General features: G+C 37.8%; 1 protein-coding gene and 1 pseudogene across 3 annotated transcripts in view; both read left to right on the forward strand.

Moving 5' to 3' along the window:
• Positions 1-21,647, forward strand: part of MARCHF8 (membrane associated ring-CH-type finger 8) — a 133,683-nt gene that overhangs the window by 67,119 nt on the left and 44,917 nt on the right. For all 3 annotated transcript variants that reach the window (XM_032432202.1, XM_032432205.1, XM_032432203.1), the window contains exon 2: positions 1,075-1,254. In XM_032432202.1, coding sequence (XP_032288093.1) covers positions 1,153-1,254 — 102 coding nt within the window. In that variant the 5' untranslated portion in view covers positions 1,075-1,152. The remainder of the gene's footprint in view (positions 1-1,074; positions 1,255-21,647) is intronic.
• LOC116649633 lies at positions 6,793-6,951 on the forward strand (annotated as a pseudogene).

A 21,647-nucleotide genomic window follows, 5' to 3' on the forward strand; every position in this document is an offset into this window, starting at 1 on the left:
CCAGTTACGTAAGAGGGACTTTGGAGGAATGTAGGAGAAAACCAGAAAAAAGGCAGGTGGGCCTAGAATCACTTATTTAGAAACTATTATTTTACCTAACGGCAGCCTTCTTAGGATCCCAGGAATATCCATGATGACCCTCATCTTCCCCGGAAAGTTCCTTAGAACAGGGTTAGCACTACAGGCTTTCGGCCAAATCTAGCCTGCCACCTGTTTTTGTAAGTAAAGTTTTATTGGAACATAACCATTCTCATTCATTTACACACTTACTGTGGCTGGTTTCACACTACAACAGCAGGTTTGAGTAATTTGGAAAAAAAAAATATGGCCCACAATGCCTTAAAATATTTATTCTCTGGCCCTTTATAGGAAAATTTTGCCAACAACTGGTCTAGAGAGTCTAATTTTTTTTTTTTTTAAGATTTTATTTATTTATTTATTTGAGAGAGAGAGCGAGAAACAGCATGAGAGGGGATAGGGTCAGAGGGAGAAGCAGGCTCCCCGCTGAGCCAGGAGCCCGATGCGGGACTCGATCCCAGGACTCTGGGATCATGACCTGAGCCGAAGGCAGTCGCTTAACCAACTGAGCCACCCAGGTGCCCTGGTCTAGAGAGTCTAGACTTTCAGAAGGTTAAGCAGAGATCATAGATATTTTAGATTTATTTTAGACTTTTTAACCTTTAATCCTACCATTATGTGAATTCAAGGGCAGCGGTTTTAAGGAAAGATCACTACTTCTATCAGAATGAGTGCTTTTTCAAGAAAAAAATTTAACTTCAGAAATATTCTTAAAATAAAGGATGGCACTGCTGTTTAAAACCTAATGGCCAATGGAAAATTAATATCTGATTATACATGTACCTGATCCACAGACTCTTTCAGGTGTTCCCATCTTATTACATGAGAAAAATGTCAAAATTTCCCCCATAAAATGTTTATCTTCTGTTTTTTTTTGAATACCGAGTATTTATGTCAGACATTGTAACTGCTTCAAATATAAATATAAAATGCTAATGTCACTGTTGGAAATTTGAAGTGTTTTAGCTCAGTTATGTCTTGTCTTCTCCCTCTCAGCTTGAGGTCCATGGCCCAAAATGACTCTACCACTGGAGACTCTCTTCAGTAAAGAAGACAACCATATAGGAGGCTGGGATGAGCATGCCACTGCATCAGATCTCTGCCATTCCAACCCAGGATGCCACCTCTGCTAGAGTCTACAGAAGTAAGACCAAAGAAAAGGAGAGGGAAGAGCAGGTATTAGGAGAATACTTTTTTTTTAGTTTCATTATTTTTGTTGTTTTCATTATATATGGTCTAGAATGGTAAGCTCTGATGATCAAGGTTTTCTCCAGTAATATACTAAAATGCATATGGTGTAAATAGTTGGGCTTAGAAGTTTTTTCTGTAGATTTCTAGGTTTTCAGATTTTGGTATCAACTTATTCTGCTATGGTAATACATGACTTATCTTCATTACCTAAAATGGTATGATTGTTTTTGATAAATCTCTGAGAAAAAGTTCTTTGAATTCTCAGAACATGATGCAAAGGATAAATTAATTTGAACCAAGATTTTATAAATACCTCATACATACTATCATATGTATGATATGTATGATATCATATGTATCATAGTTAACAGTACAGAGCCTGTCTCTCCCCTCATATGGCTCTTGATCTGGCCTGACAATTAAAATGCGTTAGAGTCTAATAACAAGGTCAGTGATGAAGGAATGCAGGACCACTGAATTCCAGCCCAAGGGGTCAGGAATGGCTTCCTGGAGAAAATGACATTTACATAGAGACCCTGAAGGGTGACCTGGAGTTAGCTAAAGAAAGGTAGAGTATCCCATTTGGGAGAAATATTATATGCTGAAAGCCCAAAGGCTAAAGCAAGGTGAGTTTGGAGAGATTAAAATAGAATAACTGGAACATAAAGGGTAGTGGCAAGATGGGAGGTTGGAAAAGTTACAGGAGTTACCATAAGGAATTTGGGTTTATCTTTGCAGAAGAATGAATGATCAAATTTGTGTTGTTAAAACTTTTCACTCAGAGTGCTGTTTGGAGAGTGAATTGAATGAGTGTTAGACTAGTTAGAGGATTATTTAATAGCCTACTTAGGCCAAGTTTGGCAAACTTTATCTGTAAAGAGACAGATAATAAATGTTTTAGACTTGGTGGGCCAGTCACATCTACTCAGTTCTGCCATTGTAGCATGAAAATAGCCAAAGACAATATATAAATGAATGGTCTTGCCAATAAAACTTTACTTGCAAAAACAGGTGACAGGCCAGATTTGGCCTGTAGGCTGTAGTTTGCCAATTCCTGGCCTAAGGAAAAGGTGATGGTGACTTTGTCTAGGATAAGGTAGTGGGGATAGAGAGATAATTAGTTTATTAATCCACCGAGCTTGATAATTGCATGGGGGTGAGATAGGGAGGAATCAAGGATGACTCCTATTTTCTCCTTGCCTTTACCGTGTGCTGTGTAGACATGTGCTCATTAGTTCTCACAGCCTTCCTATTTTGTAGTAAATCTTTGCCGAAGACTCTGAAGAATCCCTGTTAAATCAAAAAGTAATGTCTTGTTTGAAGTTGAGTCATCATAGTTGATGGGACACCACCCTTTGCCTTATTACATAAATAATGAAAAAAAACCCCGAATCTATCACATCATAGCTCTTGAAGTACATGGACTATGGAAAATGCAAAGGTACCGTATAACTTAAAAGAGGTCTCTATATTCTTAGTTTGTCTTTTCCTTTTTTCAGTTGTTTGTGTCGTCAGTCTGCACCCTTTCTATTTTGCTGAGCTCTTAGGAGGAGTGTGGTCAGCATTGGTTGAAAGGCTGACCAGGGCTGGTGCTGGTGTAGATGTGTTTTGGATATATCATTTTCAGTATTTCAGTTTTTCCTCAATTTGCTGGAGATGGGAGAATGCCCCATCTTTCCCATATTCTTTCAGTTTTCATTTAAGTTAATAGTCTTCATTTAAGATTCATTTAAATTAATGGTCTTTTCTTGTAACCCTTTAGTCCAAATGGATTTTTTTTGTTAAAGATTGTATTTATTTATTTGACAGAGAGAGAGAGAGAGAGAGCACGCAAGCAGGGGGAACAGCAGAGGGAGAGGGAGAAGCAGGCTTCCCGCCAAACAGGGAGCCCGATGTGGGGCTTGATCCCAGGACCCCGGGATCATGACCTGAGCCGAAGGCAGACGCTTAACCGACTGAGCCACCCAGGCGCCCCTAGTCCAATGGATTTTTAAATACTGCTACATAGAACATTTTTTAGTCTAGGGTGCTTGCCTATACCAAATAGAGGTTGCTCGGTGCAGTGTCAAATTTGGACACCAGATGGCAGGAATTTCTTGATATGGAAGCTATACTTGTTTGGAATAAAGGAAGAAGTCCAGCATTTTAGGCCAGGAAGAGAGATTCTTTTGTATATAAAACCCTATTGCAGATTTGTTGTAGTGGATATTCAGTAAATACTTACTGAATTGATCTATTCGATGGGGATTTTAAGGTTTAAATAAGTAGCATTAATGACTGTATTCATGGAATTGGGATTTTAATCGGTATTGGGAAAAGGTACCATTCTGTCCCACTTTAGCGTGGGGAATAGTTTGGATGCCTGATGGCAGTGTGACAGTTCTGGGAATCAAGGTGCCAAGGTGAGGCTGCAGGTGGGGGAGTTGCAGCTGGGACAGGAGCTTGCAGGGCCCTGTAACCGTTTGGCAGCAGATGGCGCGGTGCTGAAAATGACTTCTGTGGCCGTCTCGGTTCTGAAATGTGGTGTCAGAATTGATTTGGAAGGCACATTTTTGTCCATTGGAGTCTGTTTGCCTTTATCCAGTTTCCCTGGCACAGTGAGTTCAAAACAGGATTCTTTGGTATGATTTCTGATCTCCTGTGTTTGGGAGAGGAGGCAGGAGGGAAAGAGAAGCCGGGCAGATAGAGGCACTCCTTCCTTCCTGCTCATCCACCCACTGTTCTCAGAACTGCAAAGGTTGAGCTTTATCTCAGTCTCTGGGATAGCATGAGACAGTTCATTCCATCAGTAACGATTTTATACCTTCTGAATCTTGTGAGAAGAGCGGAGCCTTGCAGTTTACCCAGAATCAAATAATGTAACCCTTAACGTCGACAGTTTTACCTATGTTTATCAGATGCGTGATTCTGTAGCATCCACTGCAGGAGCCCGTATCTCTACAGTTCTAAGAAGAGTTAATGACTTTTACAGAGTATAAGTCAATACAGTTGATGAATGAATGAATGAATTTAGTTTTAATGGTATGGGGACCACTGTGGAATTACGAGGAATGTTTTATAATAAAAGGATTTCTGCTGCTGTTGCTTATGAACTGGGTAGATGTTTCTGGAGGATTTTTTTTTTTCTTAGTGTTTTGTAAGTATCGATCCATTGCCTTCCAGACTCTGGTCTGCATTTAGAAATCTGATATGGAGGTTGTTTGCATTTGGGAGAATATTTTTTTTCTTACAGTTTAGAGAGTTACTGATTAATTTCTTATCCAGACTTAAACTGTCTTGTGGTTCGATAGATAGGTCCTGTTACATTTTTCAAGATTATTTTTTGTTATGTTTTATTTCTTTTTTTAGATTTTATTTATTTGACAGAGAGAGACACAGCGAGAGAGGGAACACAAGCAGGGGGAGTGGGAGAGAGAGAAGCAGGCTCCCCGCTGAGCAGGGGGCCCGATGCGGGGCTCGATCCCAGGACCCTGGGATCGTGACCTGAGCCGAAGACAGACGCTTAACGACTGAGCCACCCAGGCGCCCCTTATTTCAGTTTTAAACAGCTTTATTAAAGTATAATTGACATATAATAAACAATACATGTTTAAAGTGTATAGTATCTTCTCAAGCAAGATTGTGAACATATCCATCACTCACAAAAGTTTCCTCATGCCCCTTCCTCAAACAATCATTGATCTGCTTTCTTTCACTGTAGATTAGTTTGCATTTTCTAGGGTTTTATATAGATGGAATTATATGTTATGTACTTTTTTTTTTAAAAGATTTTATGTATTTATTTGAGAGAGAGAGAACGAGAGAGAGAGAGCACATGAGAGGAGGGAGGGTTAAAGGGAGAAGCAGACTCCCTGCGGAGCAGGGAGCCCAATGCAGGACTCGATCCAGGGACTCCAGGATCATGACCTGAGCTGAAGGCAGTCGCTTAACCAACTGAGCCACCCAGGCGCCCCTGTTATGTACTTTTTAAATCTAGCTTTTTTTCAAAGATTAATTCTTTTGAGATTCATCCAAGTTGTGTGTATCAATAGTTATGTCCTTTTTTTATTTATTTAAAAATTTAAAAATTTAATTTAATTAATATATAGTGTGTTATTAGTTTCAGAGGTAATTTAGTGATTCATCAGTTGCATATAGCATCCAGTGCTCATTACATCACATGCCCTCCTTAATGCCCATCACCCAGTTACCCCATCCCCTCACCACCTCCCCTCTAGCAACCCTCAGTTTGTTTCCTATAGTTAGAGTCTCTTATGGTTTGTCTCCTTCTCTGTTTCATCCTATTTTTCCTTCCCTTCCCCTATGTTCATCTGTTTTGTTTCTTAAATTCCACATTTGAGTGAAATCATATGATACTTGTCTTTCTCTGACTGACTTATTTCACTTAGTATATATCCCCTTAGTTCCATCCATGTCATTGCAAATGGCAAGATTTCATTTTTTTTGATGGTTGAGAGAATATTCCAGTGTGTGTGTGTGTGTGTGTGTGTGTGTGTGTGTGTGTACCAAGTTGTGTCCTTTTCTTGCTGAGTAGTATTCATTGTATGAATTTATCACAATTCCTTTATTCATTCTCCTGTTGATGGACATTTGGATTGTTTCCAGTTTTTGGTTGTTATGAATAAGGCTGCTCCTAACATTCATACAAGCCCTTGTATGGACATATATTTCCTTTCCCTTGGGTAAATACCTAGTAGTAGAAACATATGATAGATGTATGTTTAACTTTTTAAGACACCGCCAAACTGTTTTCCAAAATGATTGTACCATTTGACATTCCTACCAGAAGGAGGGGAGTTCCAGTTCTTCTGCATCTCTGCCAACACTTGATATGGTCTGTCTTTTTAATTTTAGCATCTAAATAGGTGTATACTAGCATCTCATTGTGGTTTTAATTTGCATTTCCCTCACGAGTAATGATATTGAGCATCTTTTCATGTGCTTATTTACCATCCTTGTCTTTTTTGTTGAAAAGCCTCTTTAAATCTTTTGTCCACTTAAAAAATTGGTGGCCTTTTTTCTTACTGTCAAATTTTGAGCATTCTGTATGTATTCTAGATACAAGTCCTTTATCAGATATATGCTTTACAAATGTTTTCTCCCAATGTCTGGATTGTCTTTTAATGTTCCTGCCAGTGTCTTTTGAAGACTAAAGTTTGGTTTTAACTTTTTAAATTTTGGTGAAGTCAAGTTTATCCTTTTTGTCCTTGTATTTATTGTATTTTTGGTCTTCTATTAAGAAAGCTTCACTTTAACCCAAAGGCGCAAATAGTATCTTGGAACTTTTATAATTTGGTTTTACACATATGTCTGTGATCTATTTTGAATTAATTTTTGTATATTGTATGAAGTATATATCCAATACAATTTTTTTTTTTTGTATATCCAGTTCTAGTAACATTTGTTGAATAGATTGGACTGTCTTTTCTCCATCGCATTACCTTATATCAGTTGCCCAAATATGTGTGTGCTTATTTCTTTACTCTTTTCTGTTTAAGTGATCTATTTACTATCTTTACATGAATAGCCCCTCGGCCTTTTGGCTAAGATCAAGTGTAATACCACACTGTCATAAACACTCCAGCTTAATAATAAGTCTTGAAAATCAGATAGTGTTCTTTTTCAAACGTGTTTTGCCTATCTTAGTTTTTTTGCACTTCCATATGAATTTAAGAATCAGATTGTCAGTTTCTACACAAAAGTCTGCTGGGATTTTTATTGGGATTATTGAATTTGTAGTTCAATTTGAGGGAGAACTGACATTTAACAATACTGAGTCTTGACCCATGAATAAGGTATGTCTCCTCTTTAAGTCTTTTCTAATATCTCTCAGCAATGTTTTGTAGATTTCAGTGTATAGATCAGTCTTAAACACCTTTTGTCAGATTTATCCCTATTTACTTTGTATTTTTGTTGCCATTGTAAATTATACTGTTTTTTAAAATTTTCATTTTCTGTTGCTCATTGCTAGTACGTAGAAATAAAATTGATGTTTGTGTATTGATCTTATATCTTGTATCTTGTTTGCAGTTTTGGCAAACTCACTTATGAGTTCTAGTAGCTTTGAGTCTATTAAATTTTCTACATAGGCAATTGTGTCATCTATGAATAGTGTTTTACGCTGCCTCTTTTTATATGGATGCCTCTCTCCTTTTTTGTCCTAGTGAACGTCTCTAGTCTTTGTGTTGTTCCTGATCTTAGGGTGAAAGCATTTATTCTTTCAACATTAAGTATGATGTTAGCTGTATGTTTTTTGTAGATACCCTGTATCAAGTTGAAGTTCCCTTCCATTTCTAGTTTGCTAAGAGTTTTGGTCAGGAATGGATCATGGGTTTTGTCAAATGCTTTTTTTCTGTGTCTTACTGAAGATAAAGCTGTATTCTAGTTAAAGCAGTAAGGGCAGGTTTTATTGAGTAATAACTATTGCAGTGGGGAGGAGAGTCCAGTGTGAACTGAATTCAGCTTCTTTTTGTGTGGAGGTGACTAGGATATTTTAAAAGGAGAATAAGGGAGGAGAGAGGAGGAACAAATGGGAAATGAGTGGGGGCTTGAGCAGAGTCGGGGATGTTGAAATTTACAAAAAGTTGGAAAGGAGTTGATCAGTGTGATTAAACCATCTGGGTTTGCTACCTGGTGCTTACTCAAGTTAGGCTTGTACTCTCCTACAGAGATTGGGATATAGGGGCTCTATCTTTAGGTATTGGCTGGAATAAACAGTAAATGCTTTTGGCAACCTTGAGTTTTTCCAGGCAGGAACTTAAGAGGGTTGTAATCATCATTCTAGGGACGCAGCCATGAGAAGTTAGAAACAATGCTAGTGTTTGTTCAAGTCTCTTAGTGCAGGGGTTTGGATGGAGTCATATGTACCAAAGAGTTCTTGCAGTTCTGTCTGAGATGATCGTATGTTTTTTATTTTTTTATTTTGTATATTCGTCAAGGATGTTCAGAGAGAGAGAACCAATAAGATATCTTTATCTATAGATATATAGATATAGATAAGAGGTTTATTATAGGAATTGGCTTACATGATTATGGAGGCTGAGAAATCCTACTACCTGCTATCTGTAAACTGGAGAACCAGGAAGTTTGATGGTGTCATTTAGTCCAAATCCAAAGGTCTCAGAACCAGGGAAGCAAATGTTACTGAGTCAGTTTGATTCCAAAGGCTGGAGTCTGAAGGCCTGACAACCAGGTGTGCTGATATCCAAGGATGGATGTGCTAGCTCAAGCAACAGAGCACATCCACCCTTCCTCTGCCTTTTTGTTTTATTTAGGCCCTCAGTGGATTTGGATAATGCCCACCTGCTTTGGGGGGCATGCAAATGCTAATATCTTCTGGAACTGCTCTTACAGATGCACCCAGAAATAATGTTTTACCAGCTATCTGGGCATCCCTTAGCCCAGTCAAACTGACACATAAAAATAACCGTCACAGTTTGTTAATATGGCAAAGTACACTGGTTGGTGGTTTTTTTTTTTTTTTGAATGTTAAACCAACCCTACGTTTCTAGTATAAACTACACTTGATTATACTGTATTAACTTTTTTATATATATCTAATTTGATTTTAATTGCTAAAATTCTTGTCTAGAATTTTTATATCTGTGTTCAAAAGGGATATCGGTCTGTAGTTTTCTTTGATTGTAATGTTTTTGATTTTGTCATAAGGACAATGATGAGGGAATTGTTTCCTCCTCTTGAATATTTTAGAAGAGTTTAATTAGAATTGGTATTACTATTTCTAACTTAAGGTTTGGTAGAATTAACCAGTGAAGCCATCTGGGTCTGGAAATTTTTTTTTTAAAGATTTATTTATTTATTTTGGAGAGAACGCATGTGTGTAAGGGGCAGGGAGGGGCAGAGGGAGAGGGAGAGAACCTCAAGCAGATTCCTCCCTGAGTGCCGAACCCAGTATGGGGCTCAGTGTCACGACCCTGAGATCATGACCTGAGCTGAAACCAAGAGTCAGACATTCAACTGACTGAGCCACCCAGGGACCCATGGAGATTTTTTGTGAGCAAGTTTTAAACTAAAGTCTCAATATTTTTAATATAAGGTTCTTTAGGTTATCTGTTTCTTTTCTAATGTACTTTGATAATTTGTGTCTTTTATGGAATTGGTCAGTTTCATTGTTGAATTTATTGACATAAAATTGTTTATAATGTTCCCTTATTGTCTTAGTCCATTCTGGGGTGTTATAACAAAATACCTCAGACTTGATGGTTTATAAACAATAGAAATTCATTTCTCATAGTTCTGTAGTCCCAGGTCAAGGTGCCAGCATGCTCCAGGGTGAGGGCCTTCTTCTGGGTTGCAGACATCTCATTATAGCCTCATGTGGCAGAAGAGGTGAGGGATATCTCTGAGGACTCTTTTTTATTTTTTTAAATATTTTATTTATTTATTTGAGAGAGAGAGCACAAGCAGGGCAGAGGGAGGAGGGAGAAGCAGACTCCCTGCTGAACAGAGAGCCTGATGTGGGACTTGATCTCAGGACCCTGGGATCATGACCTGGGCCAAAGGCAGACCCTTAACCGGTTGAGCCACCCAGGCGCCCCTCTCTGAGGCCTCTTTAAGGACATTATTCCATTCATGAGAGCTCCTTGCTCTTCACCTAATCACATGCAAAGTCCCTACCTCTTAATATAATCACATGGGCATTAGGATTTCAACATATGAATATGAATTTTGGAAGAGACACAAACATTCAGCTTATGTCACTGATTATCCTTTTTTCTTGATCATTTGGTCACAGGTTTATCAATTTAATTGATTTCAAAGAATTCTTTCAGTTTAATAGATTTTCTCTGTTGTTACTTGTTTTCTGGTTTTTTTGTTTCTGTTTTTGTTTTGATATTCATCATTTCCTTTCCTCTGTTTCCTTTGAGTTTAATTGGCTCTTCTTTTTCTAGCTTCTTAAGGTAGAAGCCAAGGTTATTTATTTGAGACCTTTCTTATTTTCTTATTTTTTTTTTTTGAGACCTTTCTTATTTTCTAATGTAGATATTTAGAGATTATAAATTTCCCCATTTCTGCTTTTGTGGCATCTGGCAAATTTTGCTTTTGAGTTTCATTTTTGTTCAGTTCAAAATACTTTCCAATTTCCCTTTGATTTCTTTTTTGATCCATGGGTGTTTTTAAGTATGTTATTTAATTTTCAAAATTTCGGGACTTTCCAGAGATCTTGCTCTTATTTATTTCTAATTTGATTCCATTTTGGTCTGTAAACGTATTTTGAATAAGTTAAATCCTTTAAAATTTATCGAGGCTTGTTTAATGGACAGAACATGGTCTCTTTTCGTAAATGTGCGTTGTACACTTTAGAATAATGTGTATTTCTCTATTGTTGGATGGTGTGTTCTATGAGTGTCAGTCAGGTCAAGTTGATTGATAGTGTTTTCCAAGTCTACTGTATCCTTGAATCTAGTTGTTCTTTCAGTTGAAAGAGTGGTAGTGAAATTGCTGACTATAATTCTGGATTTGTTTTATTTTTCCCAGTTTTGCTACATGTATCTGATGCTCTATTATTAGGTGCATAAACATTTAGGATTGTTTGGTCTTCTTGATAAAATAACCCCTTATTATTATGAAATGATTATCTTTATCATGGTGATAATATTTTTTGCTCTGAAATCTACTTTGTTAATAATATAGGCACTGCAACTTTCTTTTGGTAAGTGTTAACATAGCATCAACTTTTCTTTCTACTTTTAACTCATTTGTGTCTTTATATTTAAGGTGCTCTTTATATAAGCAGTATGTGGTTGGGTCTTTTTTATCTAGTCTGACGATCTCTGCTCTTTATTTAGATGTTTGGACTATTTATATCTAAAGACATTATTGAAACAGTTGGGTTAAGTCTTCCTGTTTGTTTTCTGTTTGTCTCATCTGCCTTTGTTCCCCTTCTCATCTCTTTTGGCCTTTTTAAATTCTTTGTTGGCTTATAAGCTATAACTCTTTATTTTAATGGCTTTTTAATTTAAAAATTTTTCAGGGTTTATAATAGTACACATTTTTAACTTGTCACAGTCTACCTTCAAGTGATATTATATTACTTCAGGTATACTGTATAAACCTAACAATAGTATACTTTCATTCCTCTCCTCCTGGCTTTTATGGTATTATTGTCATACATCTTTCATTAAATCCCAGAATTATAAATCCCAGAATTATAGTATCATTTTAAAACATTTTTAAAGAGATTAATAAGAAAAAAATCTATTTACTCTTATAAATATCATTTCTGTTGTTCATTGTCTCTTTGTGAAGGACTTTACCATTTCTTATAGTGTGAGTTGGCTGGTAAAGAATTTTTCAGCTTTCTTTTTCTTCTTTTTTTGTTTTCCTTATTTCTTTTTAAGATTTATTTATTTATTTTAGAGAGAGACGGGTGGGGGGGTAGGGGCAGAGGGAGAGAATCTTCAAGCAGACTCCCTACTGAGGGTGGAGCCTGTTGCGGGGCTTGATATCATGACCCATGAGATCATGACCTGAGCTGAAACCAAGAGGTGGATGCTCAACCAGCTGAAGTACACAGGTGCCCCTTGTTTTCTTCATTTCTTGTGTCTGGGTTTGTTGAACTTTGTGGATCTGTTTCCATTAATTTGAAATATTTTTCAAATATTCTTCTGCTCCCTCCCTTTTTTGGGGACTCCCATTTCACACATTAACTCTTGGAAGTTGTCCAATGTTATGCTTTAGATTTTTAAAAATTTTATGTTTTCTTTCTGTGTTTTATTTTGGATCATTCTAATTGCTGTGTTTGAGTTTACTAATCTTTTCTTTTTCCATGTCTAATCTGCTGTTAATCTTTTTAGTGTATTTTTCCATCTCAGGCATGGAATAGTTACTATCTCTAGAAGTTTAGTTTGGATCCTTTCTTTATATCTTCCATGTCTCTGTTCAACTTTTTGATCATAAGATCCAAATTGAACTTTAAAAAATTTATTTACAAATAAAACTGACTTAAGATACCAAGTGGTGGATGTCTTTGTAGACTTTTTTTCTTCTCTAATTTCAGCATAATTGTAGTATCCACTTGATTAACTGAGATTTTTCTGTATTTCTTTACTAGTTCTCTTTTCTTTTTCACACAAATAATTTCACCATTTAAAAAAAAATTCATGTTTTTCTCATTCTTTTGTGTCCTTTCCCCATTATTTGATGTTTTTCCTATCCTCGGGCCTATTTTATTTTATTTTTAAAAGATTTTATTTATTTTTTGACAGAGAGCACGCGTGTGCATAAGCAGGGGGAGTGGCAGGCAGAGGGAGAAGCAGGCTCCTGTCTGAGCAGGGAGCCCGATGCGGAACTCTATCCCAGGACCCTGGGATCATGACCTGAGCCAAAGGCAGACACTTAACTGACTGAGCCACCCAAGCGCCCCACTCAGGCCTATTTTAAAATACCCTTCTGTGCATTTAAGTAGGATTTTTAACATGTATTTTTAAAAGTCTAAAAGACAAATTTTGTATTTGGCCACCAAATCAATGTTTAGAAATACACATTTCATTTGACAGTATTTGTAAATTATTTTCCAGAATGATGTCCATTTTACCCTGCTATTGACAGGGTCCACTGTAAGCAACAGCATTATTTCCAATTAGTTTAAGGAGAGGGATTTCATATAGGGAAGCAGTAGATGCTTACAAAGTAATTGAATGGCTGGAGGAGCAGGCTGAGTTTCTAGGAACAGCTAATCCCAGTACTCTTGGACTGTTCTCCTGAGACGAGCTGACAAAGTTGCTATTGCCACTGCTGGTGAAAAAAAATCATTATCTTTACCATAGTTGGAAAAGCTGCCACATTGCTACAGACTTTGCTGAAGTAGGAAGAAGCTGCTGGCTCTAGAACCACCCACTTTTGCCATGATCTGGATAGGCAAAGTGGATGCTCTGCCCTCTTTTTTTCTCCCCCATGTATCATCTCCAAATCAAAACTTTGAGTGTGACTGCATTGAGTAAACACAACCTAATTATGCCTGGAAACCGTATTACAAGATTGTTCAGAAAATATAAATTTTCTGCTTTATACTCCTTTAAAATGAAATTGATATGGATACTGAATGAACTGGCCCACATTATGGTATTTCTTGAAAAGGATAAACAAAAAGGTAATTCAGTGAATAGCTTACATTGAAACAGTAAGTAGGTTCCATGGGAAAAGAACGTACTATTTTCTTTTATATATTTATAAACATTTCCTTTGCTGACCCCATTGGCCTCACCATCTTGCTTCTGATTTTGCCATGAAGCATCAGGATGATGATTGTGTTTTTTTGTGCTTCGCCACATACATTTATAAACACTTGAGTCTTAATGAGATAATATGTTACTGGAAAGACAGTTTATACGTTCTGTAGTTTCAGTGAGTTAAGCACATAGCTGTTCCATTCGCTTTTACACATAAGTTTATACGCACTTACAGGATGATGATTATCTAACCACATTTATATTTGCTATAAAAATATATGAATGCTGGCAGCTAATACTGTACTCATCTTTACCTGACATCTTCTGAAAAGATGGCCTCTCAAGTGATAACAGTATTTTGAGGCATAATCACTATACTTTTACTTCTTAATTATTCTCTCTCTCTTTTTTTTTTTTTAAAGATTTTATTTATTTATTTGACAGAGAGAGAGAGACAGCGAGAGAGGGAACACAAGCAGGGGGAGTGGGAAAGGGAGAAGCCCGCTTCCTGCGGAGCAGGGAGCCTGATGTGGGGTTCGATCCCAGGACCCTGGGGGGTCATGACCTGAGCCTAAGGCAGACGCTTAACAACTGAGCCACCCAGGCGCCCCTCTTTTTTCTATTTGATAAATCATTCCCTTTTTAAATCATAAAATCTGTGTTTTAACATCCTAGAATCTAGCCCAACTCCCAGTTTAGTGCTTGAACCTGCTTTGTATCATTGTGGCTGGCTTGTTCTTGGGGCACCATTAGGGCATCTCTCATGGCACTGACCCACTACTTCCAAAGGCAGTTCTTTTCTTTTTTGGGTGACCAGAATTTTGAGATCCAGTATAAGAACAAACTCTGTAGCTTTCTTTTATTGGCAGTCTTACTTTTTTCTTCCAGGGACCATCAGTCTTATTCTGCAACATAAAAATCCATTGTTTCATGTATTACAAAATTGAATCTCTCAACATTCTGATTGTTCTCTTTTGGACCATTCCTGGTTTCTTCATATAAGTGTGTTGAAATGAAGAGATGAATATACATCTTTAAAATATACCTGTCCCAAATTGCTGTCTCTGGTTGTCACCCTCTGTGAGATCATTTGTATGACCTCTTGAATCATCTACCTACTTTACCTGCAAAAGCCCAAGAGATTAATATTCTCATACCTGGAAACGAGGATTTCTTTTGTCATCTGTTTAGCTTTTCTTCATCCCTGGAGTGGTTTTTAAAAGTCTACTTCCTAGCATGTTTTTCCTGCCTGGTAATCAAATCTATCACTGTAACTCCTGGTTTGCTCAAGAACTCACAGAAAGTTGTAGCACGTTCACTGTTTAAGAAACAAATTCTGACTAATTCTTTTCTAAATGGTTGTTTTCTGCCTTGTAAGGCTTGTTTTCTTTAAGAATGAAGAAATAAGCTTAGATGTTTTTCTAGAAATAAAAAAGCAGGCTGTTATCAAACATTAAATACAAATTGATCAGTTTGAACTGTTACATTTTCTTTTGCATATATAGATTTTGAAACTTGAATGCAGATAAAATTACATACAACTTCGAGGTCCTGCCATTTTAAATATTCTTAGTCAAAAGCCAACAGTATTGATTTTAGCTATTTTATATATTAACAGCTTACTTTTCCCAGCCAATTCTCACATAAGTCTTGGACTGGTAATGGTTTGCTGTTTACTTATTTAGGTATGGAGATGGAAGAATGCACAGAATGACTGTAGCTGAGCTCTTTTGTAATGCTGATCTAGTGAGAGTTTGTTAGATGAGTCCATGTCATGTAGGTAAAACTAAGAGTCTAGTTTGGTTGTGAAGTGAAACATTTGCAGTTGGCTTTGGTGTGTTGCATGTAAATTAACCAAAGGTGGTACATGAGTGTATTTGTTTAGGTCCTACCTCAGGACTCAATGATTATGGTTTGTTGGTTGTCACTGTTCTCTTATAGCTGTCCTACCTGTATGAAACAACTAGGAGGCAGGTAATTTTTCAGATTTCCTGTCAGTAAGCCTGTTGAAAATAAGAAAACCACTCAAATAATATTATAGTCCTGTAATATTTGTTGGTGGCTTTTATATCTGACATCATTGAGATATGACTCCTTTATTTTACACAAAAGAAGAAGCAGGTCCCAAGAAGAATGCCTTGCCCATGGACACTTGAGTTTGTATGATGTTTCTTCCGTATTATTTTGTGTCCTCTTAAAAATGCTTTCCCATGAATATAAATTCACTGCACACATTTGTACTTTCATTTATGCATCAAGCAGATATTAACAGTATATTATGTACTGGAAAGAAGCCTGCCCTCAAGGAGCCTATAATGTAGCAAGAAGATAGGAAGAGCCATGTCAGAGAATTCGGTGAATGCTCTGATAGCAGCTTCCCCAGTATATTGTAACCAGAGATCTTTTGATCTGTGATGTGGCTAGTTATGCTTTTGTTTTTCTTTATCCCATTTCTGCTTGGAATTTAGGTGTGCTCTTTCAGTTTTTGAAGTTGAGGACCCAGGCTCTTCTTCACTTTTGGGAAGCACTCACTCATTATTTCCTCAAATATTGCCCCTCCCCCATTCTCTTCATTCTCCCTCTCTGGCAGTAAAGCTCACTGTCTTCTGCCATGCTTTCTGTCTGTCTCTGTGTGCTGTGTTCTGGGTGATTTCTTCAGCATTCTCTTTCTGTTCACTGAACCTCTCCTTAGCCAGGTCTAGTTCTGCCATTGAGATCATAATTTCAATGTCTCCCTGTTTTTATTTCCTAAATTTTTAAAATAATTTCCTGTTTTTGCATTATGTTTTTTAGATTTTTTTCTTTATCTCTGTGAACATATAATTCAAATTTCTTTCCTTTAGCTTTAGCCTCTTGTTTAATGCTCTGACTTTAAATTTTTTCCTTGCTCTTGGCCCCTGGGAATTTTTTCTTCTTGCTTTTGAGCTTGGCTGTGTATTAAAAATTATTTTGCTGTATTTTTTCCAGGATTTGTATGTGACTGGAGATGGGAATAGGGTGTTGTATTTTTTTGGTGTACTTCAGAAGTTCCAGTTTCCCCAGTGTACTATGAATTGTGTGTATATCTGTAAAAACAATTCTGTTACCTAAAGCTCTAGTTGAGAAAATTCTTCACATTTTACAGTAAATATGGCTGATACATCACCTTCCAGTAAGTGGCGTATGCAGTCGTCCATTAATTAATTATTCACTTCACGGGTGGCCATTTTTATTGCATCTAAATAGGTCGAGATACTACTAAGGATTTGTTTAATTTAACATACTTATATCATTATTATTCTGTACAAGGCACTGTTCTTCTAAGGACTTTACAAACATTAACTCAGTGAATTCATTTGATCCTCATCCAAGTACTATTAGGTATTATCATTGTCATCCATTGTCACTCTCATCTTATAGATGAGGCACAGAACTGTTGGATGAGTTGCCAAGGGTTCCCCCATTGGCAGTTGACGAGTTTCAGAATTGGTATTCACACCCAACCTCCACACTCATGATCTTCATTCACTTGCTTTTTGCATACTGCTCTGCCAGCCACTGGCCTTTATCTTTGCAAACCACACGTCTCTCCTAATGAAACTCGCCCAGCTTCGCTTGCTCTGTGTCTTCTTTCCCCCAGCACTCAGTGAGTCTATACTGAGCACGATTCAGATGTTTTTCCGTTTGCTTCCTTATGTCTTTATCTTCTGTCTTCATTGATCTGCTCATTTTTTTGAACAAATATATATTAAGCACCCATTACATGGTGCGTGCCATCAGACGTTGAGCATAAATGCTGCGTAACACAGAGACGCCCTCTGTGCTGCCCGAATCTCTCCCAGGCCTTATGCTTCTGTAAGCCACGCCTTAACTGTGGTCTGGGTCCTGGTCGACTCTCCTGCTGCAGCAGCCTGCACGTTGGTCTCCATACTTCGGCCTCCCGCTTCCTGCTCTGCATACTGCCCACTTCCTGCTCTGCATACTGGGAAAATAGGCACCCAGTTCGGTGTGGTAAGTGCCATGGTCTAGAGAAGCACCCTGACCTAGTCTCATGGTGACAGGGAGGCTTCTCTGGAAGAGGAGATGTCAAAGATGAGTCTTAAGAAGTAAGAGTTAGTTGAAGATAGAGGAGAAGAGTGTTTGATACAGTACGAGGCAAAAATTCCTAGAGAAGAGAAGAATGGTATGTTTGAGGTCCTGAGAAAAATTCGTTCTGCTGGAGCTTGAAGTGTCAGGTGGGGAGCAGTGAGATGAGGCGGGAGTAGCCACAGTGGTGCTAAGGGAACTGAAGCAGTGAAGGGTAGAGCTCTATTTTAATAACGTGACCGTAGTTTGGTGAAGGGGATGGGGGTGGAGAGCACTCAGAAAGCTAATGCTATGCTCCATGTGTTGATGGCCTAAACCAGGGAGGTGGTATCGGGGAGGAGAGCAGTGAGCAGATCACAAGGAGACGGACAGGAGGCAGGATCGATGACAGTGCTGGTGGCTGATGGATTGTGGAGGTCATGGAGAGGTAATGTCTGGTCGAGACATTCACTTTGATGGAGGAAGGGCAGCATTAATCAGAAAGATGGGGAAATTGGATGGTGAACTTGATGGTGAACATGGAAGTGTGAGGTACTTGTGGGTGGGCCACCTGAAGATATCCAGAATTCAGTTGTGTCTGAATCTTCAGAGAGAAATCTATTTAAGCAAGAGCTAGAAAGAGAGAAATTTTGGAGTCGGATAGCATATAGAGAGGAAAGGAGGCCCTAGGAATAGATAAAATTGTCAGTTAGAATGAATTGCCTGAGAAGAAAAAAGGGTGTGTGACAGGACATTGAGGAAGGGGAGTCACCATCTGGAGTCACTGTCTCGCGGACCTCCCCAGGTGACTTCTGGTGCTTGCTGTATTTGAGAATATTTTATCTTTCTTCCATGCCACTTTTGCCTAGGCCATGAAATATTGCCCCTTTTATTCGGTCATCCTAGTGCTGAGTTTGTGTGTTTTTTGTGTTTGCTTATAAAGAACTCAATTTACCACATTTCAAAAGTCTGTCTTTTTTTAAATAGCAAGGGATTGCTGTCAGATTCACAGTATTTAGGTAATATGTGAATAACTAGTAGTGGTTGCAGTTACAAGAAAGTCTTAATAATGTCTTTTACCCTGGGGTTTTGTTTTTTAATTAGGCTTAGGCTGATTGAGGCATAATGCGTATGTATTATTAGCCGTGTGATTAGCACTTATAAGTAGAGTTGCACACCCAAATTGTGAAAGACATGCTCAAGTGATTCATACTGTACCCCAAGATTCATTGACGGCTGTTTCCTGAGAGCAAAGGTCTTCTCTTTAAATACACTGTGTGACCTAGGATTCTGCTGAACTTGGATGAGCTTCTGCTTATCAGCATAGTTCTAGTCATCACTCAGTGAGTATCACTGTCCCCCTTTCTTGGCCTCAGTGGCCCTCCCATAACCAGAGCACTGATAGCAGTTGTCATTGAGAATATAACTAACAGACACAGAGACTAGCCAGAGTCTTCTAATAAGTGAACTTTGATAACTTTGAAAAAATTATTCCATTAAGCTCAAGGTAATACTAAGAGTTTTTTGAGGAAAATTTAAACTTTGAGCCCCTCACTTTAAAAAATTATTTATTATGAAAAAGAGAAAAATATGGGGGCACTATTTTAGATTTAAAGGGGCTTAACAACCAAATGTAATGCGTAAACCTTAATGGAACCTGCTAGATAGAATAAGCTGCTATAAACTGTATTGAGACAACTGGGACATTTGAATGTTGTCTATGTATTAGATGATAAGTAAGTATAGACTTGTAGTTAATTTTCTTAGACATAAAAATGGTACTGTGGTTGTATAGGAGAATATCCCTGTTCTTAGAAAATGCATACAGAAATACTTAGTGGTAACGTGCATAATGTCTTCAACTTACTTTCTTTTCTTAAGTTTTTTTTTATTTTTTAATTTTTTAAAAAGATTATTTATTTTGAGAGAGAGCAAGAGTGAGCATGAGTGGGTGCAGGGAGGGGTGGAGGGAGAGAATCTTCAAGCAGACTCCTTGCTGACTGTGGAGCCTGACACAGGGCTCGATCTCACCACCCATGAGATCCTGACCTGAGCTGAAACCAGGAGTCTGACACTTAACTGACTGAGTCACCCAGGCACCCCTGCAACTTACTTTCAAATGGTTCTGCCAGAAAAAGAAAAATAACAAGGAAAAGAAAAATATATATGTGTGTGTGTGTGTCAGAGAGAGAAAGCAAATGTGGCAAATTTTATATTGGTTGATGCATCTAGTTGAAGGATATAGGGTATCATATTATTCTTTCAACCACTCTGTAGATTAAAAAATTTTCAAAATAAAAAGTTTTGGGAAATAAAAGACTATGCTGTTGTCAGATGTAAGGTAAAGCCAGGACTGCAGTAAACAATGATAAAACAATAAACAATAATAAACAATTTAAAGGCCAGTGGTAAGTTATCCAATGAGATGCTTCCTTAGGTATTCATATATTTTTTAATCTTTTTCCAAATTTTTTATATTTTAGGATTATGTAGACATTGGTTGATGTTTGTGCTCAGTTAGAATAAAGGGTTCTCTTTTTAAATGTGTTTATTGCTGATCATTAGTGATATTCCTTACCTATCACATTAGTAGAATATCCAAAATAAAGTTGTGACTAGATGTAGATTTTCTGTGTTGTATTTTAGGAGATTTTCTTCCTTTGTTTAGGTTTTTGCAAGTTGTGCTATCAAATATCTGAACTTTCAGTGTTCTCAGATGTGTGGCTCGCTCTTTGTGGTTGACCTTTTTTCTCTGATGTATTTAAGAATAGCCTTCAACCTGGCATACCCATTTCTGGGAGGTGTATGCAGACTTTCCAAAGAATGCACAAGCACGGGTGGGCTTAAGGGGATCTGTCTTCAGATCTTGCCCTTCCATTGTACACTTGAGCCTGAGACAGCCCGCCTGCACCTCTTCTCCCAGCAGCTCTTCCCTCCTCCTCAGAAGAAGGACACATCCGTTCCGTTTATTTTACTCTGCTGCCATTCCTAGGAAATAAACATCTCAGGCCATCGGAGGGACAAGTGGAATTACTGGTTTGGTGAAATGTTTTAATAAGTAATCAGATTACTTCATTATACCTGCCTAGGCCATTTATCTTTTCCTGTCTTATACTGACTGTATTTCTGAGGCCTCAGACCTAGGCTATGTTGGCCTGTGATTGCATATTTTGAACTCATAGATAGGTTGATGAAAGTGATTTCATCTCTTCCACCCCCAATTACTGTTCTTTAATCAAGAGCTTTTGAGGGAGAAACCTTTTTTTTTTTTTTTTAAAGATTTTATTTATTTATTTGACAGAGAGAGGGAGCGAGAGAGGGAACACAAGCAGGGGGAGTGGGAGAGGGAGAAGCAGGCCTCCCGTGGAGCGGGGAGCCCGATGTGGGACTTGATCCCAGGACCCTGGGATCATGACCCGAGCCGAAGGCAGACACTTAACGACTGAGCCACCCAGGCGCCCTTTTTTTTAAAGATTTTATTTATTTATTTGACAGAGAGAGAGAGCGAGAGAGGGAACACAAGCAGGGGGAGTGGGAGAGGAAGAGAGGGAGAAACCTTTGAGAGCAGAGCAAAGTAAGTTTCAAGTGATAAAAATGTTTTGTTTTATTTTTTGAAGATAACATATTCAAAGATAAGCTAATTTTTCAGCTATTCTCAGTTCTCAGTTGCTATGATGGATCATATCCGTAGAGTAATGCGTATTTGAACAGCTGAAGCAGTACTTGTTAGTGAAGCTGATTGTTTTAAATGTGACTAGAATATTTTCTCACCTTGGTTTTTGCTCCTCATCCTCTCTTGTGTGCTGGAAAGGAATTCATAGCCTACATCAATCTTTAGAACATACCAAAAGCATGTGATTGAGTTCCCTTGGTGACTGGCACAGGTCTGAGTCCTACTTGACACCTATTTTAGACCCTACTTCCCATTCTGAATCCTAAGTCTGATTTTGCTTTATCCAAACCGCACAAATCTTCATTTGTACTTTTTTTATCCTGGCTATATATTTAGCATTAATTTTTTCTAGCATTGAAGGAACTTAATCTGATATGATTTAGTTTGCTAATTTATAAGTTTGATAATATACTGTATATTATGTCAAGTATTCAAGGATTGCTTTGATGTTTATTATTGTGAATACTCTT

This window comes from Phoca vitulina, unplaced genomic scaffold (assembly GCF_004348235.1).
Source record: "Phoca vitulina isolate PV1807 unplaced genomic scaffold, GSC_HSeal_1.0 scaffold48, whole genome shotgun sequence".
Lineage (NCBI taxonomy): Eukaryota > Metazoa > Chordata > Mammalia > Carnivora > Phocidae > Phoca > Phoca vitulina.